The sequence below is a fragment of the Musa acuminata genome, chromosome BXJ1-4 (assembly GCF_036884655.1).
Source record: "Musa acuminata AAA Group cultivar baxijiao chromosome BXJ1-4, Cavendish_Baxijiao_AAA, whole genome shotgun sequence".
Classification (NCBI taxonomy): domain Eukaryota; kingdom Viridiplantae; phylum Streptophyta; class Magnoliopsida; order Zingiberales; family Musaceae; genus Musa; species Musa acuminata.
The window spans coordinates 35,935,993-35,963,104 of NC_088330.1; the positions used below are offsets into that span (position 1 = coordinate 35,935,993).

At 38.1% G+C, this 27,112-nt stretch overlaps 4 protein-coding genes and 1 long non-coding RNA gene across 5 annotated transcripts; 2 read left to right on the plus strand and 3 right to left on the minus strand.

Annotated features, from left to right (window-relative positions):
- Nucleotides 1-1,149: 1,149 nt before the first annotated feature.
- On the minus strand, nt 1,150-2,062 carry LOC135672572 (ethylene-responsive transcription factor ERF011-like). Its single transcript, XM_065181064.1, has one exon. The coding sequence runs from the start codon at nt 1,930-1,932 to the stop codon at nt 1,453-1,455; it is 480 nt and encodes a 159-aa protein (XP_065037136.1). The 5' UTR covers nt 1,933-2,062; the 3' UTR covers nt 1,150-1,452.
- A 5,364-nt stretch (nt 2,063-7,426) lies between these two features.
- On the plus strand, nt 7,427-10,757 carry LOC135660226 (PTI1-like tyrosine-protein kinase At3g15890). Its single transcript, XM_065176356.1, has 4 exons — nt 7,427-7,621; nt 7,734-7,884; nt 9,660-9,922; nt 9,998-10,757. The coding sequence occupies exons 1-4, from the start codon at nt 7,506-7,508 to the stop codon at nt 10,566-10,568; spliced, it is 1,101 nt and encodes a 366-aa protein (XP_065032428.1). The 5' UTR covers nt 7,427-7,505; the 3' UTR covers nt 10,569-10,757.
- A 293-nt stretch (nt 10,758-11,050) lies between these two features.
- LOC135660240 (uncharacterized) lies at nt 11,051-15,383 on the minus strand. Its single transcript, XM_065176359.1, has 5 exons — nt 14,873-15,383; nt 12,668-12,824; nt 11,737-11,960; nt 11,377-11,550; nt 11,051-11,278 (listed from the first exon to the last, which is right to left on the minus strand). Exons 1-5 carry the CDS (start codon nt 15,095-15,097, stop codon nt 11,192-11,194), a joined length of 867 nt encoding a protein of 288 aa, XP_065032431.1. The 5' UTR covers nt 15,098-15,383; the 3' UTR covers nt 11,051-11,191.
- Nucleotides 15,384-16,729: 1,346 nt separating this feature from the next.
- Nucleotides 16,730-24,647, plus strand: LOC135660256 (signal peptidase complex subunit 3B-like). Its single transcript, XM_065176360.1, has 6 exons — nt 16,730-16,903; nt 17,472-17,519; nt 18,566-18,628; nt 20,595-20,648; nt 23,527-23,613; nt 24,277-24,647. The coding sequence occupies exons 1-6, from the start codon at nt 16,778-16,780 to the stop codon at nt 24,400-24,402; spliced, it is 504 nt and encodes a 167-aa protein (XP_065032432.1). The 5' UTR covers nt 16,730-16,777; the 3' UTR covers nt 24,403-24,647.
- Nucleotides 24,648-24,695: 48 nt separating this feature from the next.
- On the minus strand, nt 24,696-26,275 carry LOC135660272 (uncharacterized). The gene is made up of 3 exons (XR_010506517.1): nt 25,983-26,275; nt 25,576-25,783; nt 24,696-25,452 (listed from the first exon to the last, which is right to left on the minus strand). It is a non-coding gene; the product is annotated as an uncharacterized LOC135660272 (long non-coding RNA).
- Between the last annotated feature and the right edge of the window lie 837 nt (nt 26,276-27,112).

Sequence of the window (27,112 nt, forward strand, 5' to 3'; positions counted from 1 at the left end):
AAAGTAACTCAAGCTATTGAGTTAATCATCAACTTAAAATACTTAAGCTAAAATTAATAATATTAATAGATCCACTCCGGTCCTATAGATCAACTCAATTAATCTCGTGTGGCACAAGCAACTCCAAATGGTGGCTAAGAATGGCAGGGAGAAGAAGAGATGTTCCAACACTTTTTAAAAGGATTTCAGGGTCACCATCTATTTCCCAAGTGCTTTGATGACTCCTCTTTCACTTTCAAATGGACCAGATGCCAGATCAAGGACTTCCGATACGAATACACGGAAGCAATGGAGCAGAGGGATTCGAGGTAAATGTATCCAAGACTGATCCAAACAATAATGATAGGCCACTAATCTTCATGTTCTCCATGCATGACAGCAAGCTTTCGAGTGCACAGAACTCACGAATGAAGACGATCTGCAAGTATGCTGTTTCACACACGAATCTTACAAAAGACAAAAGATCATGGAACTTTAGGAATCAGAGGGAGGAACAGAGCGATACAACCAATGACACATCCATCCATACGTAATATATTAAGCTCTTTCTCGACGCACGGAGTACGTACTCATCCTTTCTCTTCCCCGTCGCACATCATTTCCCTTTGCGTTCTTTAAGCAAAACCACCGATCCTAAATCCGTGTGCGTTAACCGGGATTACTTGTAATCCCATGTATTTTTCTTCTCTCTTCTTTGGCTTCGTATCTCATGCTCGTCTTTTGGGTGGATAAGACACACGCTCCAGGAGATACATATGAAGCATATAAATATCGCAATTTACAGCATCAACAGGAGTCTCAGGAATCTTTTCACAGCTCCTCCAAAGGAAAGATACTCGATGGGTGTAAGATTATTCGGATTCCAAGTTTTATGTCTGCCATATACTCATATAGATTATTCTTCTGCAGTTTTATGCTTTTGTGTTTGTTCCTCAAACGTGACACACGAAGGATACGATCTTGAGCTGTTTGGCATGCAATAACTTAGAGCGTGATATGATCCATGTCCTAAAGTTCCAGCCTTTCCTTCTCTCTCTCTTTAGCTGCTTTCCTAAAGCTTGATTTATTTCAAGACATGGTGTTAACTACAAAAGAATCTATCCATCTGCAAGGAGACAAGCAGGTGAAAGCAATATGAAAGCTTTGGCATGGCAAACGAAGTTGGAAGTATTGGTATATCATTAAAAGCTCTTTACATCGATCGAGTTCATCTCCAAGAGAAGCTGCATCACAAAGGAACTACAGACCAATGACTCCTCTTCTCCTTGTCGCTGTTATTGTTCCCGTGGATTCCTTCCCAGCAAATCAACAAGTACAACTAGAAATCCAACAAGAAATAAACCCTACTTCGGTTATCAGTGTATTGACATGTGTCTTCTTCCTTCTTCCTGAGGATGGCATGCGAGAACAGAACTACTGCAACCAGATACATGGTCATATGTACCCATGCGTCTACTGCAAGCTGCTGCTCCACTCGTCGTCGGAGTTCTCGGGGCCCGGCGCCTGATTAAGGTCGGGATTCTTGTACCGCTTCTCCGCCTGCCGACGCTTGTCCTCCTGACAGCAAAAGACGGCCGCCCCGCCCCCGCTCATCTGGAGCGCGTCGACCTTGGCGCCCACCTCCGCGGCCTTCTTCCTGATCGACGCGGCTGACATGGCGATCGCTTCGTGGTCGGCGTCGTCTCTCACGGAGATGTCGTCGGGGAAGTTGAGGCGGGCGGCGCGGCCCCGGAGGTAGAAGAGGGCGGTGTCGTAGGCCCTGGCGGCGGCCACCGGGGTGCAGTAGGAGCCGAGCCATATCCTGGACCGCTTGTTCGGCTCCCTGATCTCCGCCACCCACTTCCCCCACTTCCGCATCCGTATGCCTCGGAAGGGCCGCTCCTTCGGCTTCCTCGCCGCCTTCTTCGGCGGCAGCTGCCTCTCCACCTCCATCTCTCCCTCACCTCTCCTCCCGCGGAGCTCCCTCCCCGAAACTCCCACGGATCGTATGCCAGGAAACTTTGCCGGGGTTGCGTAGGCCGTATGATATATAGCGCGTGCCGGCAGGCGGCGAACACGTCAAGCTCGGCGCTGCTTGGTAGCTTATCCAATAACTAATAAAGGACGGTGGAGAAGAGAGAGAGTCCACAACAAGGAAAGTGCGAGGAAACGACAAATTTACATGACGCCGTCAGTTAAGAGATTTGTGACAATTAATTACAATAATTAATTTGGTTATTCAAATAAAAATACTAATAAATTATAAAATATTTTTAAAATATACAAATTTTAAATAAATATTTTAATATAATGGAATTATTTTTATACTTTAAACTGATATTTGAAATATTTACATGGCCTTAGATATATTTAAAAAATATATGACTTGGATTTTACATATATATGACTTTCAGGTTTTTTCTAATTATTAAAATTTTAACATAAGTTTACATTATTATATATTATATTTAATTTATTTTTACTGTAGTATGTTAATTGATTGGATCGGGATTTTAATTTATAATTAGGATTAAAAAGTGGGAGCTTTATGCCTAAAAAAATAAAATTTTTAGGTATTTATCATAATAATAATAATAACAATAATAACAATAACGCGTCGACAAGAAAAAGATGCTAAAACGCGTAACGGAGGTCGCAGAATAAACGGAGAGAATAATAACGCAAGAAAAAGCAGGGAAAGGGAACGGAGAGCGTGTCGACGGCGGGCAGTCGACACGTGCCGCGGCCGACAGCGCATTAGCGGTGCGATGCAATGATTGAGATATATATATATATATATATATATAATTATATTGAATTATCATGGTTTTGTCGTCTTGTGTGCGTTCCAAGGCACGTGAGGTGCCATGACGCCACCAACGCCCGCGTCTTCTCCCTCGCCACGGCAGTGCCACCTCCGACAAGGGCGGACGGAGGGGGCGAGATCGAGCGGGGCTCCATCCGACGGTCGAGCACGAGGCGGGGAGGGAAATTAATTCGAGGTCGGTGGCGCGTGTCAGCACCGCCTGCTGCGAAGCAGCGGCGGCGAGATGGCGGAGAAACCGAATCGTCTTTTTAGTATAAAATAATATTATATATATATATCGAATTTTGGTAGAGCTAATAGTTATGATAAGTTTCGGTATAATGGTTTTTCTTTTGAAGGAGAATGATTATGTGCCTTTTAACATAGTAATGTAGTTTAATTTTCTAAAAAAAGTAAAAAAATTAAATTGATCCAAAGTCCATGAATATCTATATTTATATATTACACTTGTCAATAATAATGAAACATCGTGATTTAATAGGTATTGATATGTATACTAAAGATACCGTATGAATATTTAATCGAAGGTATTGATATGTAGTGTTGATCGGATATTGATTCCATGATGCAATCGAATGTAGGCGAGTAGTAGTTATCTTATATTCATAACCATAATGTTTTAATACACATAACTCATATAATTTTTTTATTTTTATTATGATCTCAACTTAATTATTATTTCAACACACTTTAAACGACGCATCATAACAAATATTGTTCTAACTTTCTTCCTATTCTACAGAATCCTCTAATAAGTACAATATTGGGAAACTTTTGGTTTCCCATCCCTAAACCCGAATTCCCTCCCTAGTTTAACAAGCATAAGACTCATTCATACACCTAACCCTAACATCTAAGCATAAATATTATATTAAAGCAAGCTAAGTTAACCTCAGAATGTCAATTATCTTACAAAGGCGAGTTATATGATTATAGCATCTTATTCATGTCAATAACTTGCATAAAACATGCATGTGATTTTGATCATGCTTAAAATAACGTAGATGCTTTCAAACACTTAAACTCTCTTTTGAAAGAATAATTAGGTTTAAAATAAGATAGATACACTTTCAATACGTTTGGATTGTTATCATCATTCAAATTTGACTATCATCGATTGATTCATTGCACCCCATTCACTATTTATTATCTATGCATCAACTTGGTCAAAATTCTTACGATAATTTGACTTGGGAAAACAAGTATTTCAAACGATTTGTGCGTGAGATCGATTGGGTAAGCATTGACTTCCACATGTGGAATAACACAACTCAATTCCGTTCGACGAAGCCCATCGCATTAAATGGCGAGGCTCCACCACAGCTTTCTTCGTTTGGACTTTTGTGTTGCTGACCTTCGAGATATATCATCAGCCTCTCTGCCCTAAATAGCTGAGTTTTCAGACTTGTTGTGGCTGATAGAGAGTTCGACGTCAACTTGACATCGACTCACTCGTCAATCTCATGTTTGTCGGACGCCCACCCATCCTGACATTTTATCGGATCATTCGTCTCGTCAGTACTCGATGATTTCGTACGCTCATCCCATATATCAATAGTTTATTTGAACTATTTATAAAAAGACTCTAAGTAACATTTTCTTATCTTCTACAAGTTTGGAATACATACCTCTAAAATCTCTTAATTTTTCGACACCGAAGTTACGATAAGCTCGGATGTCAAATCGAGATTAAATCCGAATCCTCAAAATATCGAACAATCAGAATATACAATAACATGATCAAAATCTTTATCGTAAAAATATTATTCGCATTTCTTGGTTTAATTTGAACTATGGACTTAGATTCCTTTTTTTCATCTAAAATAATTAATCATCAAATCAAACTATTTTTCAAATGATCATCAATTAAGGTGAAGGTAGAGTCCATTAGTTTGACGTGGAAAAGTGATGCAAAGGACCAAACGAGATGAATCGTTGGCGATGACTCATTGAGTGCGAAATGGAGATATGTGTGACCATTCTAATTACTTGCATGCGACGTAAGTCACATCGTTGTATCTATCTAAATTTGGACCATCTTTCGTGTTAAGACTTCCATGCCTCCATGTTAGGTTGGAAAATGATGAAGTGGAGTTGGAGTGACTTGACACTGTACAATTAGGCACATATGTTGATTAATACTTTTGAATCGATGGAGAGTTAGCTATCCGATCCTATCGACAAAGATCACTTCTTCTTCGTGACGTGGTTGATGAAGATATAAGTTTCTTATTTTACTTTAAGATTAAGACTATGTGATGTTGACTTAATAAAGCTATAATTGACTCGAGCAATGAAACGATAGGCTTTACTTAAAAAGAGCTTTGTATGGTCGTCCATGATGAATTAATAATGTATTACCGTCAAATCGGAAGGGATTAATGAGATATGCCGATTTTTAATTAATACAAACCGGTACGGATCGGTTGAGTAATGGATTCTACCATCCATTGTTTAAAGTTGACATCTTGAACTTAGGGATTCAAATATTTATGATTCTATAAAGAAACCAAAATATTTTACGTATGTATCACTAAAAAAACACATTTGTGTAAACTATAAGAACGAGTCCTAAGTGGATTGGCCCAAACTAGCATTTTTTGCATGATAACTTTGCTTCATGTATGCTTGTCATAATTTGATCTCAATATCGTCAGCAAAAATCTCACTTGTAATCTAAATTAATTTATGATATTTTTTAAATCCACTTGTAAGGTACATACGACATATACTTGTAAGATTGTCGTTTCGTTAGCACCATCATATTTACTAAATATCGATGAAATAATCAAGAAATAATAGAAAAAATATTGTTATTTTTAGATTATTAAGCTATAATGATGTCTTAAAAGATCGTCGTTATTTTGAGCTACACTATTTGAAATCTTATGGTATAATATATCGTGTTATGGAAAATCATTCTTAACTCGAATTCTATTTTCGTCTCTTATTCTTTAAAAAAAATTAAAATTATATATTTCTTCATCGTATCATATGATTTAACATATTTATGCCACGTGGCATTTTAATTGCATTTGAAAAAGATTATTGAGAGTTCTTAACGTTGAGAAAGTTTAAATGTGTGAGCGGACAACCCATTGGGTCCCACGTGGAATTCTTGACGTTCGGTATGATTTGCTCGTTTGTCCAAACTAACTTCGTCGACCGGTTTCTTCGTTACCGTAACCACCCACCCGTCCATTTATTGGAGGACACACTGACCCCAGTGTTGGTCCCACACAGCGCTGTCACTGGTCATTCGTACCGGAGATGCCATCTTGGATCAGATCGGACACCTCAACTTATATATATATATATATATTGCTGCCTCCAAAGGTAATGCATGTCTGTGTCACAAGCAGAAAAACTTGGAGACGGTAAGTTCTGGGAACAAGCATCTTCCTCCTTGTGACAGACGTCGAGCGACATCTCCATGTCACGCATGCCAGTGTGGTGGGGGACGCGGCTGTGTCAGGAGCAGTGGGCCGCACCCACTTCCTCGGACCGATCCAACACTAACATTGTTGCGAGGTTTCATGAATGACAATGACCGGCGGGAAGATGAACTCACTGCACATTTGGTATCGGACTAATTGTATATTATCCTTATAATTAATTTAATTTAAATGCTTTAATTTTTATATTTAAAAATTTTATATTGATATCTTTATAATTATAAAAATAAAATAGTTAATATCATTTCTCCTTAATCTTATCGATAATATGAATGATGTAAAAAAAATTTTCTAATAAAAAACTCAAAATCAATAGATACTTTAATAAAATAAAAAGTGAAAGAGTAAGATCTCCACTCCGGTTCTATTATCGTTACACCTATTATTTTACGTTCATCATTGATACTTTTTCGTTTGGAGATGGAGGATGATAACTCTAGAGATGACTCTAATAACCTCATAGCGATCGTCGTTGATGACAAAGTTTCGATCCTCAATTTTATCTCTTATCATCGTGTCTACTACATTCATACGACGCTCAACCTTAAAATATAATTCCGATGATATTTTTAAGTACCATAAACTATGACTCATCTTTTAACTTCCAATTTATAGTACTCGATCGTATATTAAAATATTTTATTAATTTTAATTTTTTTATTAATTTAATTATTTTTAAATTAACAGCAAATGTCATATCTTTCATCGATAAAGTGAGATTAGGATGTTTGTAATTAGTCCGGGCATCTCATCGTCTGGGCGCGGAGGAGTCAGGTCAACGGGGGCCACCTCAAAGCTGGACCGAGCTTGCCCTCCGCGGCCAATGGGAGAAGCGGCTCCGGTGGTTCGTCCCTAAGCCATCACATGGGGGCGAGGGGATGCCCAACTCCCGACGACGCTCCGTCACCGACAAGTTTGCTCGATTTATCAGTCAGACCCGTCACCTTCACCTTCTCGCTCCTCCGTCAATCAATGTGAGAGAGAGAGAGAGACCGAGGAAGAAGAAGACACGACCGTTGCCAGTTCGGCTGTCATGTAGTCTTCAAACGGGCCAATGGCAGGGAGCCACGCCATGGCGTGGCAAGTTGATACAATGCTCCCGCGGGACAGCGGACCTGTCTAACCTGCCGTCTTCGATTGAAATAGGAAAGCAAGCAGCCATTCCAAATAACCAGCTCGTTCTGTGCCCTCCAGATGGACGTGGCGGTCGAGGCTGTGTCGGCGGCCAAGGACCAGCTTCGCTGATGCCCTATCCCTTGGCATCTCTACACTCGGATTCCAAGATTTCAAAGAGAATCGTAGATCGACAGGGGAGAATGGCTTTCGGATCGTTGTTTTGCTGCGGGAGATCTTCGGATGGGTACGTTACTTGACGATACTGTTCGTACCAAAGGAATGAGCTTTCGCGATCCGTCGAGGTTTGACCGGTCGGTGAGACTAAAAAGTTGCTTCCTTTTTTTCTTGGAGCGCAGGAGGGAGCCGGGGAAGAAGGAGGCACCGACGTGGAGGGTTTTCTCTCTCAAGGAGTTGCATTCGGCCACCAACAACTTCAATTACGATAACAAGTTGGGGGAAGGAGGGTTTGGCAGCGTCTACTGGGGCCAGCTCTGGGATGGATCGCAGGTACTGTCTCCATGTATCCCTGATTTTTCATGTAAATATCTAGGTTTTTCTTCACATACTTCGATATGGTGTTGGATTTGGCTGAGATAGGAATTCAAGAAACGGATCAAAGTTTGAATTAGGGTGTCTAGAGTGGATGTTCGTCAAATTTTCCTTAGTCTACAACCTCTACAAACTCTGCATCATATGATGTGACAGGTGAAGAACTTGACTTATCAGAAGACTGCTTCTTTGTTGAAATAGGTCTTTTCTTTTTTTCTTCATTCTTAACTCCTACTAAGATTTCTCATCAAGAATAGGCTGGGAATTCTTCTAAAACATAGGCTGGGAACTCTATGTTTGAGGCAAGGCAACATAGAGTTATTAGGATGAATAGTTAGCACAGTGTGAATGCAACCACCATAATTGCCATAGATATAAATTGTTGTGATCTGTGACAGAGCAACCAGTACTTTGTGAGATCAGTACAGAGTTGACCTTTGGATAATAAACTACAAGATGACTGATTACTAAATCAGGAGACACCTGTGTCCAGCTTCCAGTGCATCATAAACAATTTAGCCATTTGAACTTCTGTCCGTTTCAATTGGTTGATAGAGTATAAATCCCTTGGAAGTTGCATTTTCTGATCTTTTTTTTTTTTGCAACCAGTACAAGGAAGCAAGATTCAGCTGTTTGGATTTCGTTGTTTGGGTTAATGGTTTCCACCTCAGGCTTGATAGCCTCTTCGAGGCATCTAGGTAATTCAGGGGGAGCTGATGCTATCTCTCTTCAGAAGCATTTCTTGGACAATTGTTAAGAAAGCACCTCCCTTTAATGATCAAAAGTCCACTACTTAATCACATTGAGTAGAATAGATCATGGCTATCATAGACCAGATACCTGAATGATAAAAGCCATAGTTGATTTCTTCATGCATCATTTCATGTTCGAATTAGCATTCCTAAAAATAAAAAATCTCCTTCGTCTTCTTGCTTTCCAAGCAGGCATATTGGGATCTATTAGAGTATTCAGAAATATCCATCTGCTATCAATGTCAATTTTCATAGTTGGAAAATGGCTAAAATATAATTCTGCCTTTTTGTATGCATGACGATAAAACAAATTTGTTTTTTCTGAAAATGTATTATGTTTAAGACTTTGTTTCATTTGTTTGCTTCGCTGTTTGGGTTATGTAAACAACCAAACAGGTTTATCTTATATTGTGGAAATTTCTGTCAAATTCTTTGAGGTCATCTCTTCCTCTGGCATCAAATTTCTTATTATTTAAATTGCTAGCTCAGTTTTTGGATTTTTTATTTGGTCAGATATGGGTGCAGCTTAGGATATTGATGTATAAATCTATCGGTTGTTAAATGCTCATATTTATCTTCCTCCTTTGGCATTCTCATCTACCCATAGATGAGATGATAAAGCTTTGAGTATTACTAATTTACTTAACTCTTTTCATTGGTGCTTGATAAGATAGCGAGCACAAAGATATTACTTGACCCCCTGCAAAATGAAATAGACGGACACAAATTCTATGCCAGTGAAATGAAATTACATTCTCAACTAATATGCACAAAAATTCAGCATAATTATTTGGATCATTAGGCTTCTCTTGACATGGAACACTTATTTCTGTTGCAAGCAAGCATACAAATGTACATACATCCAACTTCTGGCATGCAGAAAGGACCTTCGTAGATCACATGTTTGGCAGCAAAATCTTGTTTAAATTCATGTTATTTTTATACATGATATGGGGGCTAATATATTACAAGCATATGTAGATTGCAGTGAAGAGGCTAAAAACATGGAGCAGCAAAGCTGAGATGGAATTTGCTGTTGAAATTGAAATTTTGGCAAGAGTAAGGCATCCAAATCTGCTGACCTTACGCGGATACTGTGCCGAAGGAAAAGAGCGTCTCATAGTCTATGACTACATGCCTAACTTGAGCTTGCTGTCGCATCTCCATGGGCAGCAAGCAGCAGGATGCCTTCTCGACTGGGGAAGACGGATGAGTATCGCCATCGGATCAGCCGAAGGGATTGCGTAAGTCTACAAGCTTACATACGCACACACACCTATTACTATCAAACTATCATACCGATGTTTCTTACTTTGCAGCTATCTCCACCACCATGCTACCCCCCACATCATCCACAGAGACATCAAAGCGAGCAATGTTTTGCTGGACTCTGAGTTCCAGGCACGCGTTGCAGATTTTGGGTTCGCCAAGCTGATCCCTGATGGTGCAACGCATGTTACCACAGGAGTGAAAGGCACTCTTGGATATCTCGCACCAGAGTACGCGATGTTGGGGAAGGCCAAAGAAAGCTGTGATGTTTACAGCTTCGGGATACTGCTTCTCGAACTTGCAAGCGGAAGAAAGCCGATAGATCAGTCGAGCTTGACATCAAACCACTCGATCGCAGAATGGGCACTTCCACTGGCTCGAAAGCAAAGGTTCAAAGAAATTGCGGATCCAAAGCTCAATGGACACTTTGTGAAAGAAGAGTTGCGGAGAATGGTGCTTACTGCTCTCGTCTGTGCTCAGAGCAAGCCTGAGAAGAGACCCATAATGCTTGATGTGGTTGACCTGCTTAAAGGAGTGTCCAAAGAGAAGCTACTGAGTCTGGAAGACAATGAACTGTTCAAGTCAGAATCCGCTGCAGGTTACCAAGGATTGTCCATGTAGCATGGATAGAATTTGAACACTAGATTGATGCATAGATCACAAAATATCGATGTGCTCTTCCTTGGAGTTGGTTTCATGTTTTGATGGGGACGTGCACGCTAGAGATCTGGGCTTGTTTGGGACATTCCTCGTCTCAATTTGTAGTTTGTTCTTGAAACGGTGTTAAGATATATGTGAAATATGTTTACATGTGGTTATGTGTTCTTAAATGAACTTAAGACATAATGTCCTTAAATTATAATATCCCAGTTTAGAAGAGTACTTAACATCTTCTATCATCAGTCTATCCTAATAGTATATGCTTTAATAAATTAATGAGTCAATCATCATGTTCATTTGCATTGAAATCTCAGAACTGATAGCCATGGGATCTCACCGAGACAAACTGATGATTAAGGACAAGCAAAATTCCCTTCCACATTCTCGTGATGAAGGATTTGGTCAAGATGCAAGAAGAGAGATCCATGCCAAACTCCAACACATCAGTTTAATCTAATATATTATAAATGTATATATTACATAACATCAATGTGTTTAGAGGTTCAACCTTGCTTAAACAGTAAAAGACTACTAAGACCTACTAATCAGATGTTTAGACTGATTTCTCGAGCAACTAGTGTATCCTAGAAGACATCCGGATGGAAGCGTCCTGGAATGGAACTGCCTTGCTGAGCCTGCCTCAGATGCATAGAGAGGGCATAGTTATTGATCTGCCAACCAACAAACAAAAAAAAAGCCAAGGATTTTCGGTGATGTGGAACCTTTTCATGGCAATCAAAAACACAAAGGAATCAGCACAACTGAGTACCTCTAGCGTTCGAACTTGCTCCTGGTATTGGGAGACGAGTTGCTTCAGATGCTGCAACTCTTGGCTTTTCTCTTCGTATTCTTTCTGACGATCATGCTGGATGGCAACTGCACGCTTCAGAACACTGTTTTCTCGAAGCAACACTTCAACTTGTTCTTTTAGCACCATATTCTCCTGTTTCAAATTCAAACGAAAAGAAACAAGAAACAAATTAATCTCTACCTTTTCGAAAATTGAGGTCCCAAATGACTAAAAGAATACTCCTGCAAATGACTGGTATTTTTAATAAAGAAACAAGTACACTTATGTCATTTTCCATGTCTCTATGTGGTCACAATGTTAGAGAGAAGCCTAAGGTACCTTGTGCAGATTTTCTATCACCTCAGCACCAGCACGAGCCATGATGGACTTCTCTAAAAACTCAAGTGCTCTGGATGCACGAGTTCTAGCATCATCTATATCGGCAGCACTCATCATCTCTCTCACAAATAGCTCTACCCATTCAGAACCATCTGTTGGAAGAGCATCCACATTTGGTAGACCTATAGCAGCAGCAGAATCAACACCATTTGCTTTCATGGTACCTGCCAAGCACACAAATACATAGGCATATATAAATGGTCTAGAATTCTGTGGTTCCAAAGTTGTTATTCACAAATTATCAGAAAGTAGGAAAAGAGAAAAACGGCTAAAGGTATTTTCCAGAAAATAAATCTTGGAGGGACAACAAAAATAAACAAAACAACAACAAAAAAAGCTCATCCAGCCTACATTGCATTCTTTGAATTATTCATGAATTATTTCCAGAATTATTATGTTCGCGAATTGTTTCCAGAAAGCTATTGTCCATATGCAGTTGGTTCATATACCCAGGTCAAATTATGTTTTTTGTTTTTACTTGTAACACAGAGGTCATCTTGATGCTGGACCATTTAAATTTGCTTCTGGTTTCCAAATCATGGATGGAATATAACTTAGAACACCATAGAAATTAAACCTGGAGATTTGAGTGACCTGCACCAAACTACAGATTCTCTACGACTTTTTAACATTACCTTTGGAGATATAGAAAATATGATATCAGAAAATACTGAAACAACTTGAACGGATTATTAAAACTTTGGAATCATCTTCATCCCATTAGAAAATTTGAGGTCATAATATCAAAGCATTGTATAAAAGCAGCAAGATACATGAAGGAAAGAAGAGTATATACCAATGCAAGTTTATGATATTCAACAACCAAAGCTACTAGTGGTATATGGAAGTGCACTTTGGAATGCGAGTATACCTTCAGTCGGTAGTTGAACATTCATTTCAGCACCATTTTCAGATTTGCTCACACCAGAGACCAAGTTGAAGTCTGCTGCCCCTAATCGGAGATCATTCAGACTCTTTATTGCAGAATCTAAATCATTTCCAGATACTTCAAGAGTCCGTTCAAGAAGCTGGAGGAATTTATTAACATTTTTAGATAACATATATATGATAGTCTAATACACTATACCAGATCTAGTGGCATGCAGTAAACAAAAGAGTTGAAATGAATTAAATATACAGTAATCTGGAAACTTTTGCCTACGAATTAACATGAAAGTGGAAGATGAAAAAAAGAGAAATATATCACATTGAGCTGAGATGATAAGATAACAAAACAAGTTACAAGTACAGAGATAATATGATTTCTGGATGAATGATGAGTTATGGATAACTTCTAACAAAAAAAAGCAAAGATCATGTTAGAATCATACCTAACAAAACCTGTACTCTGTTTTTGAACATTTTTCCAGAGTATGGAAATTAAAACACACAATTTGATATGGAAGAGACAGACTACTTTACAATCCTCAAAAAGCTAGTCCTTCCAAACTCTTCAAATGGTAATTGAACGAACCAAAGGCAAAAGTCAGAGAATAAAAATCATTATTTTAGGCAATAAAAGTTCTTATCTAGATCTCCTCAAAATTTACACAGATTTTCTCAAAAACAAATGCACGGACAGGCGACTTTCTTTGTTAGGAGAACACAAGTTCACCAGCACAAATAATGAAAGATGCCATATGAAGATGTCATATGTGATACATGTGCTAACATACACGCATAATGCTGACAGCTTTGCTAGTCACTCATTGATGTTCTAACTTAACGACAAATTGTAACTAAAGTTTAAGCAGGAAAAAGAGAACTATAACGAAAGGAATTCAGTCTTATGCCTCTTACCACAAAAAACCAGTTAAATATTTGTAGGCTTAAACAACTAAATTCAACCAGTGGCTTCAATTATAGATAAGAAATTGCTATAATCTAAAAACAGAATAATTCTAGTCACTCACTGGCATATGGAAACAGAAATGAGGGTGCACTCCCATAGTTGTAGATAATGTTAACCATATTTGTGTATTTTTTATCCAGATCTATGCACAAACTTTTCACTGATCAATATTTTTGAAGCTCCAAATATAACAGCCATCTTAGCAAAATGATTGTGTGTGTGGATTGTTTATCATCAGGTAAATTACACTATCAGTCCTTGAAATTCAGGACATGAACCAGCCTTCTTCACACTAGATATTCATCTTTGCGTTCACTTTTGCTTTTACTATCAACAAGATCATCAATCTTATTGGAAATGAAGATAGCTTCTGAAGAAGGCATACCAACAGAACCAAAAAATAATAGTTAAAGAGCAGGTAAGCTCAGTGTAAAATATTGGTGGCATGCCTCAACGATCATAAAGAACAGCAGTTGCCACATTGAGGATTATCTTATGCATCAAGATTACTAGAAAAAACTGTATGATTTCATCAGCAACAGAAACTCTGTGATCAAGGGCTATAAGCTAATAGCAGTAGTTCCGAGTTCCTCATAATCAATCCAAATACATGAGCACTTAGAATAGGGACAATCACGGCAAGTATCCTCATACATGTTAACCAATCAAAACCAGCAACAATTTTCCTTGCAAATATGAAAAGGGAAGAACTCTTTCCCAACATGCAATACCATGTTGTGCAGCAAAGTTTCAGGAGCAATAAGGTATTATGAGTCCATTGAAGACAATAACCAAAGACTCCATAGCTGCCAGCATCAGCAAATATAACACAGTTACTACTCCGAGACTTTCAAATATTATCTTATCAGATCCACCAAGATCGATCTTTTCATTATTCTACTTGCAATGAAAATATATAATTAACATCCTTCCTAATTTACAAAATAAATACCTCCAGCCATAAGCACCGATTGCCCAAGGAAAATTAAAACGTCAAGAAACATCTTAAAGCCAGAGCATAACCATTTTGTGCATGAAAATTGCTGGAATCAGTGTGCATGACGAGCTAATTAGATCAAATCATTCTAGAATTAATCCGAACATCATACAAGTTTCAACTTTGTACATAAAGGTATCATCAATCCTAAACAAGCATCACAATATATTCCCAAAAACCTGCAATTAAGTGAAATCAATAGATAAGGGAGAGGAAGAAAACTCAACCTGCTGATCCATGTCAGGGAACAGGGACCTCAGACGGGCAAGATAAGCCGCAATCAGATCACCGTCGTTGAGATCGAACGAAGGGGAAGCCCGAGACGGGGAGACGCGGAGGGAAGTGGTCGGGGAGGAGGCGCAGCGGACCCTCTTAGAGGCCGGCGGCGTGTTAGCGTGTAGGAGCTCGTCGAAGATGGAAGATGACCTCTTACCGCAGACTACGGCAGACATGATGGCCTGAAAGCCGGAGCGTCCTCGATCGCTTTGCTCGCCGCCGCCTCTGCCTCTTCTTCTCTAAGCCGCTCCTCCCATCCAGCAGCGACGATCTCGGCCGTCTCTAGGGCGCGATCGCCTAGGAATCGATCCACGGCGAGGGCGGCGTCGACCAAATCGAGGGTTCCGTAGGCAAAGAAGGGATGACACGGGAAGAAAGGGATTGGCGATCGGGTCGGACTCAGCGGGTTTGGTACTTTGCTTGGGCAACGGGGGATGTGTTGGAAACTTGGGGCGGATAGGGAGACGTATATATAGACATATATATACACATCAAATTATCTATCAAAAAATAGACGAAATATATATATATAATTCATTATAAATTTGTAAATTGCATATATTCACAGTAAATTTTACTACAATTTATTCAGAAAATTCCACGTATTCCGGAATTCAACGGGGAACTCCTAAACTAATGAAGGATAAATGTATCCTTATATATATTTTTAGATTATTTCTTATGTGATTTATAGTGTCTGAATGTGAATCTATATAATTTCGACTTAATTTTGTTTAGAATCACCTAAAAATATAAAGACCTAATGGCACCACTATTTATATCATATTTACTTACTATATCGATTTACGCTCGTAAATAAACTATGTTACGTTCGTCACTTAAAATAGAAATATTAATGTTTTATGATGTTACGTCTGTAAGTGAACTACTATGCATATCAATCCACTTATGTATGTTAATTTTGTTACACTCAATTTCATATTAAGACGAAGATGAATCATGTCACACTGACTATATAATCGAGTATAGGGCAGTTGCTTTATTGGTGTAATACTATAAGATTTGTTTAGATTACTTAATACTTCAACTATTATAGAAAAATATGATGTAAATTATTGCTCTGTTAGGTTTTTTTTTTTAAAGTTTCATAATAAACACATGTGATATAAATAATTACCCTATTGGTTTTTGAAATTTTTTTATTATTTTATCAATTTTAAATCCTTCGAGAGGAAAAAATTAGTTATTTAAGTCCAAGTTAATTGAATTAAACTAGTTTATCTTAATGAACTAATTCATATATAAGATGCTCCGAGATAAATTTCGAAAAGTAAGATGCTAAGGGAGATTCACCCCGAATTGTAGCTCTCTATATAGTCAACACAAGTAGTAAAACCCAGTCTATGATAAGAGTCACTAAAGTTAGATCACAATAAATAATTTAAAAATAAATATTTCGTTCAAATTATATTTAAATACCATTTACCGAAATTGGGCAGAAAAATATTATTATTTCTCAAAGAACAAGTAATAAATTGGGGCTTATGTTGATCGACGAATCCGTGTGCGCTGTGGGTTGATTCCAGATTCATTATGGCCTACGAAGTTTAACCAATCAGAGTCTGACACATACGCTAAGCCACGTGTTCCTACAGGAGTAACGAAGTACTCTACCGCTCTAATTTGCCCATTCTTCACCATTGTGGAAGCAAAAAGGCAAACTGTTGTAGGACCCACCGGCGGCTTTGGTCGCCTCTCTGGGTAGGGGATCGGGTATCTTGAAATGAAGGTGAGTACAAATTTTCTTTTGTTCGGACATATAGTGGTGCCCGGTGATGGAGGACTCCAAAACCTAGAAAGGGAAAGAGAGTGACGGATAGAGGAGGAGTGGGACGATGCATTCGTTCGGCTACAGGGCGAACGCGGTGGTGACGTTCGCCGTCACGATCTTGGCGGTGATGTGCGGCATGGCCTCCCTCTCCGACAACTTCAACTCCCCCTCACCCACCGCCGACGTGAAGGTAAGAAGTCGTCACTCCGCTCTCCCTCTCGGTCCTTCCTTGGATCGTCAAACCCTTACAACTCTCGATCCCCCAAATTTTCGAGCCATAGTTCCCACTAGTCAGCCAATCGGTTCACTTGCATCGCTTCCTGTTGGATTTGGTTCATCTGGACTAGTGTTTGTGCTGCCGAGAGACTTATCATCGAAGACCATGAGAAGTAAAAGAACGAAAGTTATGAGGTTTTGTTAAAAGATTACTTTCTTAAGGTCATAGGAGACGACTCTCTCGTAATCGCAGAAGAAAAGGATTAGATCCTATTCTTTTTGTGACATGTAGAAAGTATCCCTCAATTTGTGGCGCTAATCTCAAACCAGGATAAGCACAAAATTCCAACAAATATGTGATCTTGCCATATGTGCTCATCGTGTACCATGGACGCGCTGTAATTCTATCACCAACTCCGCTCCTTATCTCAACAACACCTAGCTTATTTGTTTTTGTTGCTTGTCCATACTCTCTCAAGAATCAGATTCTTCTTTCCCTTATTTCTTTATTTGATTTTTATTCGAACATTGCTTTTTTGTAGGTTCTGAATATAAACTGGTTCCAGAAGCAACCAAATGGAAATGATGAGGTGACGTGATGTTCCTGTAGGTTTGCCTTCATCAATGGTGTTGAATTTCCACTCCATCAGCAGCTTTATACTTTCTTTACCTCTCTTCACATTCTCTTCCATAAAAAATGGCAATGTCTTCTCGCAAGCATGATGTGTCGTAGACCAACAAATTGATACTGATGCAGTTATATAGCACCCATGGTAGCCTTGAGAACATTGCTCATATGATGGCAAGAAAATTTATTGTGCTTTTGTTTGAAGATTTTGACAGTTTTTTTACCAATTTTAGATGCTTAATCAATATTAGATCTGCATGCTCTTTAAAGTATAAACATAGGATTCCATGAAGTACTAGATGTGACGATCATCTTAAGCACCAGTGTTATATGTGCCTCTTTGTCTATTTAATTTCAGGAATTGTAACAAGCTAAGTACTTGTGTAATTTTGATCCACTCTTAGCCACATGATGCGGATCCATCCTTAAGCTGCATGGCCCAAAAATCTTAAGCTCAAATTATTATTTTGCAGACCTTTCTGGTTTCTGATTATGACATGATTGGGGCATTAAATTTCATCCACTCATATCCTAGCCTTTCCACTGCAATGTACTGAAGGTCTTGCTTTTGACGTCTTGCCTTACGATTCCCACTGGAAAAAAGGGAGGATGTTTTCATGACCCAATGCTGGTAACTCAGGTTGCGAAGTAGCAACTTGTACCAACACTCACCCTCTATGATTTTTGCTGGAGCTTTAAAGAATTATTTGCTCATGTTGACTGATTTTGTTTTAGTACCTCTGGTAGCAATCTTCATTCATGATAAGAAAAGGTGGGAAAGCCATCCTATTTCCTATTTATGATATTTTAGAGAAACAAAAGACCCAGCGAGGTGAAAAAAATCAGATATTAATGTAATATGGCTACTAAATTGTGTTAAAGTTCTTTCAGTATATTAATGAAATTCAATTGATTGGCAACTGGCAGCATGGCAGGGCACTTATTTTGATTAAAGATTTTTTGATTTACATTTTCTTTTCTAACTTCATATTCTGCTATGTCATTTAGGTCAGCCTAACATTGAACATATCAGCAGACCTTTCATCTCTGTTTACCTGGAATGCTAAGCAGGTTTGTCCAATTTGCTACAAGTTTACAGGCTGCACTAGGATCTTGTTATTAGTTGTTAGATATCATTTAGTTACCATTGTAGATCCTGAAGATTTCTTTGTTTGCTTGTTAATTTTCAATTAAATGTTGATGTTAGTTTGAGTGAAGTTTTTTTTGTTGAGGAGATGATTTAAGGACATTTCCAGAGTTGAATTTTCTTCTTTTAATTAATTAGCTAATTAAAAACTCAGTAAAATTTTTTTGGCCTTATAGTTTAAGAACCAAAGAATGATTTAAATAATTTATGATTAACCAAAAAATTTGATTCAAATTGATTGAAACAATTCTTTGTAGAAGTTATTGCAAAGTAGTATGGCCTTCAGAAGGATTGGATAAGTGAAAGTCCCTGATTGGCATGAATGGCCTCTAATGGTAGGATCAATCCTAAAACATTTGCACTTTCTTAAATTTTATCTGACAGATTTGTAGGAGTTGGCCTCCTGTTGGGTGGTCATGTAATCCTCTTTTTATTTTGGTATCTTCTGGATTCTATCTTTTTAAATAGAAAGAGGTGCATGTCAATCAAGTTGGATGATATTTGGTAATGGAAATTTGACCACTGGGGTTATAAGGCCTTTGTGGCAAATTCAGTGTTTTGCAAGCAACTTAGTATGACAATACCGGTAACCAATAAGACAGCTTTTCAAGTACATGGTATATATTAGTGGGCAAAGGAAACATTTTCAGGTTTAGGGTTATATCATACAATATGAATGATTTTATGACAGACTGAATTAAGGATGGAATTGTAAATTGTAAATATTTTTTCCTAATTTATTTTTTAATAAAAATTTGAAAACAGTTGAGAATATGAGTTAGCTATAGATATATGATGAATAACAAATTTTATCTTCTCTAATGAATATAGATGCAACCTGGTTCATGTCTCACATGTTCACAAAAGTAAATGTAAGTTATTTAATTAAGATATTTCTTAACTTGAGCATCCTGTTTTGCCAAAATTTGAACAATAACTCTAAGGGCCAAATTTAACTTCATATTTAGAACTAATACAATTTATATTTATCTGTTATTAAAAACTTGTAAGCTTATTTCTACAAATAACTCATCACACATGGAAATATTTTGCCAAATTACAAACACACTTGATTGGAAAACAGTCCAGTTACCTATTGCCATGTAGTACATTGTTTCACACAAAACACCCATCTACTTGTTATCTTACTATTAAATCTTGCTCTAAGAATACAATCAGATTTCAAGTCATTTTGACCTGAATCGTAATATCCAGATTGCTGTATCATATAAGATCCTAACAATATTGGATGTAGCACATTATCGAGAGGCTTAGGATGCCTTGGGAAATTGTATTTATAATATGGAAAGGATCTTAAATAGGTCAAAATATATAGATGTCTTAGTGATGAAGAATGACCATTTGATATGGCAGAATTTTGTCCATCCTAACGGACTAGGGTGGCCAGTAAATATCATAGGGGCTAACATTGGTGATTGCCAATTCTAGAACAGAATAATGCGGAATATGAAGTCATAAATTTTGTTTAATCTGGCGGTACTTTATATGGCATAGCACGTGCCAGTGATTCAGTAACTAATCCTTGTTGATGATTTTATCAGTACCTTTCTGCCTTCACTTATTCTTGTGTTTTCTTGAAGATGTTAGACTTTGTCTGTTGATATATTAGATTTTCTTTTTTGTAGACAACATATGATTAAGTAGCCAAGTTAGTCTATGGAAAGGTTTTTTGATGTCTTTGTAAACTGTCATAATCGTGTCAATTCTGCTTTTATCCTTCCGACACTATGCATAGACAAAAATGAAAAATGAGTTTACGTAGGTTTTTACCTGGATGATATATTTTTTCTTGAGGGAACACTTCATTTGTGTTGCAATATTTGTCCAGAACATTTACTTTTGCCTTATTATTTTTTATTGGGCTGTTAGGTATTTGTATTTGTGGCAGCTGAGTATGAAACTCCTCAGAATGCCTTAAATCAGGTAAGCCTAAAATATATTACAACTTGATTCCGTGTGATACCTTTTATTCATCTTGGTTTTTGACTTGCAGTTTTGGAGATACATGTATTCCTGCATTAAGATCTTTTCTCATCATCTGTTATTGCCAGATTGTAGACATGCTTATTACTTGGTTTTAGTTCTGGTCTCTTGATTCCTTTTTGTAGGTACGTATATGTTGCTAGGGTCTTCTGATGTTATGCAATGACCCTGTATGTAAGAGCGTGATATGAATCCTGAAACAACTGGTACAAGTCTGATTGACTTAGGGGATGTATGATATTATTTTGAGCTGGAAATGAGCTGCTCTTTTTATCTTCTTTATTTGATTGCCAAAACTATTATTACAAAAGACAAGTTGGATTCAGATTGGTGACTTCAGAAATTGTCACACCTTTAGAGTACATTCTTGTCTTGATTGTACAATATAGCCATAATTGCATTGATATATAACTTTGGCATTAGTAATTATATGGCATTCAATGGTCACTTAAATTAGTGTTGTGAGGAATAGGACCAATTCTTTTTTTTTTCTCTTTGATAGAAAATGCCCCCTGTTCTCTACCAACTGTTATATCCATCTTAACATCCTCACATCAGTGGCACCAACTCTAAATTGGTTTAATCTTTTATTAGATTGTAGATCTTGCTAATAAGTTCTTTTTATCCTACCATTCTCTGCTCTAACATACTCTATTTGTGCTATTTATTGCTGGATTTCCCCTTTCCTAATGAGTTCTGAGTAACATCTGTTTGTCATATAAATTTATGTTTACTGTTGTAGATATCTTTCAAATTTGCAAGGAGCCGTGGAGTACTGATTTCATTTTAATGATATGCCTCGACACTGCTAATTTCCTAGCGATATTGTACTATGTTGTGTTCAATTCTGACAATGAACATGTCTTGTTGTACACATGGCATTATGCAAAACAAAAAACACAAGGGAAAAGATCAGGAATAAAATGTTGAATATCATGTCAAACACTATCCACACACTTTGAAAGTTTGAATGGTTAAATTTAACTAGACTTAACACTCCCCTCTAGTAATAAAAAAATAAACATATTTGCAAAGAAAAATGGTGACAAAAAGCACAAATCTCATTGATTTGGGTGACCATTGCAATTTTATCATTTTGGACTGTCACATGCAAGGATTCTTGTCAAGTGACATACATTTGAGATATTGGGAAGCCAATGTACGGTAAGAAAAAAGCTCTAAGGTCCTAGATATTTTAGATCTTGGGTTAGTAAAGGTGATGAAATTATTGGTAAATAAAAATTTGAAAACCCAGTCTGTCATGCTTTAATTCTAGGTTGGGGTGAGTTAGTTCTGGGCTAATAGAAGTGGTAGAAAAGTGGGAAAAAGAGTTCCTGCATTCTATATGTTGTCTTTTCCACAAAGAAAAAAATTGTCGTTACGTGTAGGAACAGTGCATGCCGACTGACACTGGCTGGTATTGCTACATGTACTAGAGCAATAAGAAAAGACTTGTCATAGAATTTATGGCTTTTAGGACTATGACTGCAATGATATGGGTACCGAGTAAACTTGGTCAATATGGATTTCATTTTGGACTTTTGAAAAGATGAAATTAACAGATTTCCATGTCGTTACTGTTTACTTATAGCAAATAGAGAACAAGTGAAAATAAAATCACTATAGGAGTAAGCAAACATGATGCCATAAACATACTCAAAGTCAAATATAACAGTGTCCTGGAGTTATCATGGATATATTTAGAGTTGGAAGTGATAAATTTGAAGAGCATCATAATGAGAAGGGAAATGTTTAGCAATTGAAATATGGAGATGAAACTGTTGGCAACCGTAACTTCTGTTCAAGATTATATTCCTTCATATAGGAGGTGAAGAATCCAACAACTGTCTCTCACATGCAGCATACAATTGACTTAACAACTATTAGGTAGTACAGATTAAAATTCTAGATGTTTCATCAGCTTCTACGCCAAGAATGCTTGGAGAGGCTTTTATTTCTTCCCTGGAATGCTATACTTTATGTTGAAGACATTTCAGTCATGGACAAGAATAGTCACGTATATGTCTCATTCTGTCTGCCATGCTTATCATCTGTCCAGCTACTGGCCATGATCCATCAATGACAGAAGAAACTATCATATCTGGGTGTTGCTGTTACAGAATGTTTTGGATCAGAATGCAACAGTGGAACCCAACATGACTTGATATACACATGTACCATGCACGAGATAGATATTTTTCCTAACAAGTATGAATTTTCATGATTGTTAAGTGATGTCCGCTTGCTTCAGCGAAGACTTTTATTAGAAAGTTTTAAGGATAGTTTTTCATAAAAAAGTTATATTGAGAGGACACTGAGCTAAGCCAAGCAAACAATAAAGCGAGCAAAGACGGACAGAGGGAAGACCAAGGTTGGTTAGGCATATAATGCATATTCCTTACTAGAGTATCACCATTCGAAATGTAGACAGACAGTCGTTGGCCCTTAATGGTCAGAAGCAACTCATAAATCCAAATCTGCATGAAATTAGAAGGATGCTGAATTATCGAGTTTCTGATTTAAATTTAATTACTTCATCCTTATAACCTAAATATTTAGTAGTTTAATGTTCTCCGTGTGCATTTTCACACATAAATATGTGGTTGACACATCTCTTCCAAAATCTTGTGATAACTGATTGAATAATTTTTATAAGGAACTTGTGGATCTGCCATGTGTGATCTTTTTTACAATCGACAGTGATATTAACATAGAAATGTCAGTCATATTGTTTAATTGTCATATCATGTTGTTGGCGACTTTCATTATTTTTCTAGCTTTAGAAATCTGTTTTCATGTTTTAACTTGGATGTGGCAGGTTTCACTTTGGGATGGAATCATACAATCAAAGGAGCACGCAAAGTTCTGGATTCACACCACAAACAAGTACCGTTTTACTGACCAGGCAAGATACTTGATGCCTTTGTTTTCCTCTGTTGCAACATAATAGGTGTCTTTTCTTGCATCACAATAACACTTTTTTCTCCATATCATTTTATTGTGTATGTTATTTCATAAATATGTTTAAGAAACCAAGCATCTATCCTTTCATTGGCTGCTAGCTATTTGGCTTCATGTTATACACTACATGTTTTTCTGCAGTTATTTTAGATCCTTGTTTGTTGATGCATACATGTTTCTGATACCTGTCTCCATGTTATACTAGTTTTCTTATTCTGTTACAACAAAACTCACCATAAACTAGTTTCCATGCTCTTGTTATCATTAGGTTCTCAGTCTCAATTGTTGAACCACACACGTAATGTCTAAACATCAGACTAGGTTCAAACTCGCGTCAGTCTTTATTGATGTCCATCCCAGGCTTTGAGCTTTCATCATTGAAAACCCTGGGTCTAGTTACTTTACCATGGACTTGTATTGAAATTGTAAGAGGTTTATCTGCGCATTATATTGAGCTCCCTCACTGCAAGAGATGTGTAAAATGCACTTCTCTATCCTTTTCTTTGGTCCAAGTTTCTCTGATTCATTTGTTTAGTCACTCTGTTTAACTGTTCAAGGATAGAGAGCAAAGACCAGAAATTATCAGTTTTCCTTTGTTTACATGTAGGGCAACAACCTAAGGGGGAAGGACTTTAACTTGACGCTTCACTGGCACATAATGCCGAAGACTGGCAAGATGTTTGCTGACAAAATAGTCATGACTGGATATAGCCTTCCTGAGGAGTACAGATAGAGAATATGTGCAGTTGGTTCGTCCCCCTCTTTCAGACTTCAACAAATAGATACAATGTTATGCGATTCCAACCTAGACACCAGGTCTTGCAGAGGGTAGGAATGGAAATCAATGACCTCTTGCTTCAGAGCCTCTATGGAGGATGTTGTACCTTATCTTTAATTTTCCGATTGATTTCCTAGATCTCAACTATCGAAATGTTTTGAGCCTCAAGGAATGAAATGTGTTAGACTGATCATGTACAACAGGATTCTCATGGTTGCATCAACTCAGATAGCTTTAGTGACAAGAAACCTTCTCCAGTTGAAAGCTTGGTGGTCGATAGCAAGAAGTATGTTTGTACCACAAGACTTAAGTTGTGTCCTGATGTGGTTCATCAAGTTACGGAACATGAAAAATATCATGACTGCAGTGGTTGATGACAGATTAATTCGATGATATTATGTTATAATTCAGTGTCGGAGATTGAAATGTCACGTAACCTCGGACTAGAACATTTCCTGAAACTCCTGCTACATGAAGAACAGAGATGATACAGGTTTTCGAAACTTCATATGCCTGTGGTCGAGAAGAATTAAAGCCCTTATTAGGTGATCCACAACGACGTGAGATGAATCTTGTGGATCACACGTCTGACCACCACGACAGATAGGGATCAGTGTACCAATCAGACGTCCACACGTAAAGATGAATCGTGGGGATCACGTATCTGACCACCGTACAAGCCCTGTCGGCCTTCCCTTGAGATCATCATCCCTTCGCCTGGCCTCTTCATCTGTCACCCACGACCACTCGGAGAAGGATGGGGTAATTCCCACATTGATCCAAATTGTCTTATGATAGATTCCACTCGAATCGAACTAGCAATCCTTCATGCTAACTCATCAGGTGCAGTGTCTTGAAAGAGGAGACGCTTGTTTTCCCAGAGAGATCAAACATGCACGAACAATCGCTGCTTACCTGAAGAATCTCCTCTGGCAGCGCATGACTCCGGCAAGTCCTCCTGTAGATCTCCACTACGTGGAAGTGGATCTTGGTTTTATGTGCAAACTGCAGATGGTAAATCCATGTTCAGTTTACATACGATACACTCCGACGCAACGAGTGGAGGAGGAAATGAGAAGCTGGAGTCATCCACTGGGTGTAGAAGGTACAGTAGGATCTTAGCATTACCTGCAAACGCCAACTTATAACTCTACGTGGAGATCACAGACTAAAACTTCCAGGAGCAGACGGTGGGAGATGAACAGGAGATCGAGAACCTCTCGGGATTCCAACCTCTCCATGCATTCCCACAGCTTTCCTGAACTTGCTCGAGTCCAGCGCCCACGGGAAGTTCAAGAAAGCTGTGGAAAGGAACGAAGAGGCTCGATGGAGCTGCCTGCGCGATCCAGATCCAAGGAAGCTGTGAACCAAAAGACGACGAAGAGGAAAGAGGAAGGAGTAGGAGGAGGAGGAGGAGGGAGGAGGAAAGAGAGGATCAGATTGCTTGCGGGATGCAAAAAGCCTGGCGAGGAGAAGATGGAGAGAACAGGATGAGCTTCATTGTTGTGAGTGAGCGTAGCAGAAGCGGTACAAACCTCCTCCGGTGAATGTCCCGTACGGGCGAGGGGGTCCTACTACCACCTCCGTTGTCTCGGCCTCATCTCCAATTCCTCGCTAAACTGTACGTTCGTCTCCAGCCTCTCCCTGTGTCGAGCTCCGTTTTATTGTGGGCATAGAAGTGTGGGGGTCGGACGTTTTTTGGATCATCATGTCTACTTGATCTACTTTTAAGTCCGATTAAGGTACTCATCATGTTGTTGCTTTCAAAAAACAAAAAAAACATTTCTTTTTCATCCATTCATCATATTTGTGGTGGGTAGGATAGAAAAACGAGTAGATGATATGTCAAAATTCTAAAAATTTAAAATTATAAAATTTCAAGAAATCACTGTAAACTTTGTTCGTGGATTCGTCTAATGGTGTGAATAATTATGATGCTAATGGATTCGTGGATATAAGAGTTTAATGCGATCGAAGGGGTGGCTCGAATGCTTATCCTCTAATGCTAAGTCAATAACAGATAGATGTAGAATAATTTTAATAAACATAACTGAACTCGATTATATTATCATGCCTAATATAATCTTTTTTAGCGAGTTAATCAAGAGAATATTTTCTGATTTTATTGTTTTTAAAATATTCTTCAAATTATTATTTTGGATTGATGTTCACGTGACTAAGTCCTATTTTCTCATGATTGACTATGTTACCACTTGTCCAATTGTTATCAGGGATGCATATTCCTCTTTTGAACATGGTACTCACGATTTGTAATCAAAGCATTTTCTCTATCATGCTACACCCATTAACTCTCCTGTAATCGTGGATGACTACGGAGAGAATCATATAAAAGCCGTGAATCTTCGACTGCTTACTAACTTAAAGGAGTTTTGCCAGACACCCCTAATATTAGTTTTGCAAGAAGACTCCAAAGTCAAACCTGCAGTGGGTATTTTGGCTCAGAGAGGAATCCACCTATTTGAGTGACATCTCCAGCAATGTCGCTCTATCTCAAGTTGACGATCCAAATCGACATTAACATAACATCTTATTCATGAAAGCCATTGGTATCAGAGTCCTAAAGTTTGAAGGATAGATTTGATTAGAACAAGATTTTGAAGGTGTTTGGGCTTCAACTCTATTTGCTCCATAGAACAGATTTTTC

Bases quoted from the DNA above. Each gene is read 5' to 3' on its own strand.
- LOC135660256 (XM_065176360.1), top strand. From the start codon at position 16,778: ATGCATTCGTTCGGCTACAGGGCGAACGCGGTGGTGACGTTCGCCGTC. The intron at 16,904-17,471 runs GTAAGAAGTCGT...GCTTTTTTGTAG, and splicing joins CACCCACCGCCGACGTGAAG to GTTCTGAATATAAACTGGTT. The intron at 23,614-24,276 runs GCAAGATACTTG...GTTTACATGTAG, and splicing joins AGTACCGTTTTACTGACCAG to GGCAACAACCTAAGGGGGAA.
- LOC135660240 (XM_065176359.1), bottom strand. From the start codon at position 15,097: ATGTCTGCCGTAGTCTGCGGTAAGAGGTCATCTTCCATCTTCGACGAG. The intron at 11,961-12,667 runs GTATACTCGCAT...TGTGCTTGGCAG, and splicing joins TGTTCAACTACCGACTGAAG to GTACCATGAAAGCAAATGGT. The intron at 11,551-11,736 runs GTACCTTAGGCT...AATTTGAAACAG, and splicing joins TGATAGAAAATCTGCACAAG to GAGAATATGGTGCTAAAAGA.
- LOC135672572 (XM_065181064.1), bottom strand. From the start codon at position 1,932: ATGGAGGTGGAGAGGCAGCTGCCGCCGAAGAAGGCGGCGAGGAAGCCG.
- LOC135660226 (XM_065176356.1), top strand. From the start codon at position 7,506: ATGCCCTATCCCTTGGCATCTCTACACTCGGATTCCAAGATTTCAAAG. The intron at 7,622-7,733 runs GTACGTTACTTG...CTTGGAGCGCAG, and splicing joins TGCGGGAGATCTTCGGATGG to GAGGGAGCCGGGGAAGAAGG. The intron at 7,885-9,659 runs GTACTGTCTCCA...AAGCATATGTAG, and splicing joins AGCTCTGGGATGGATCGCAG to ATTGCAGTGAAGAGGCTAAA.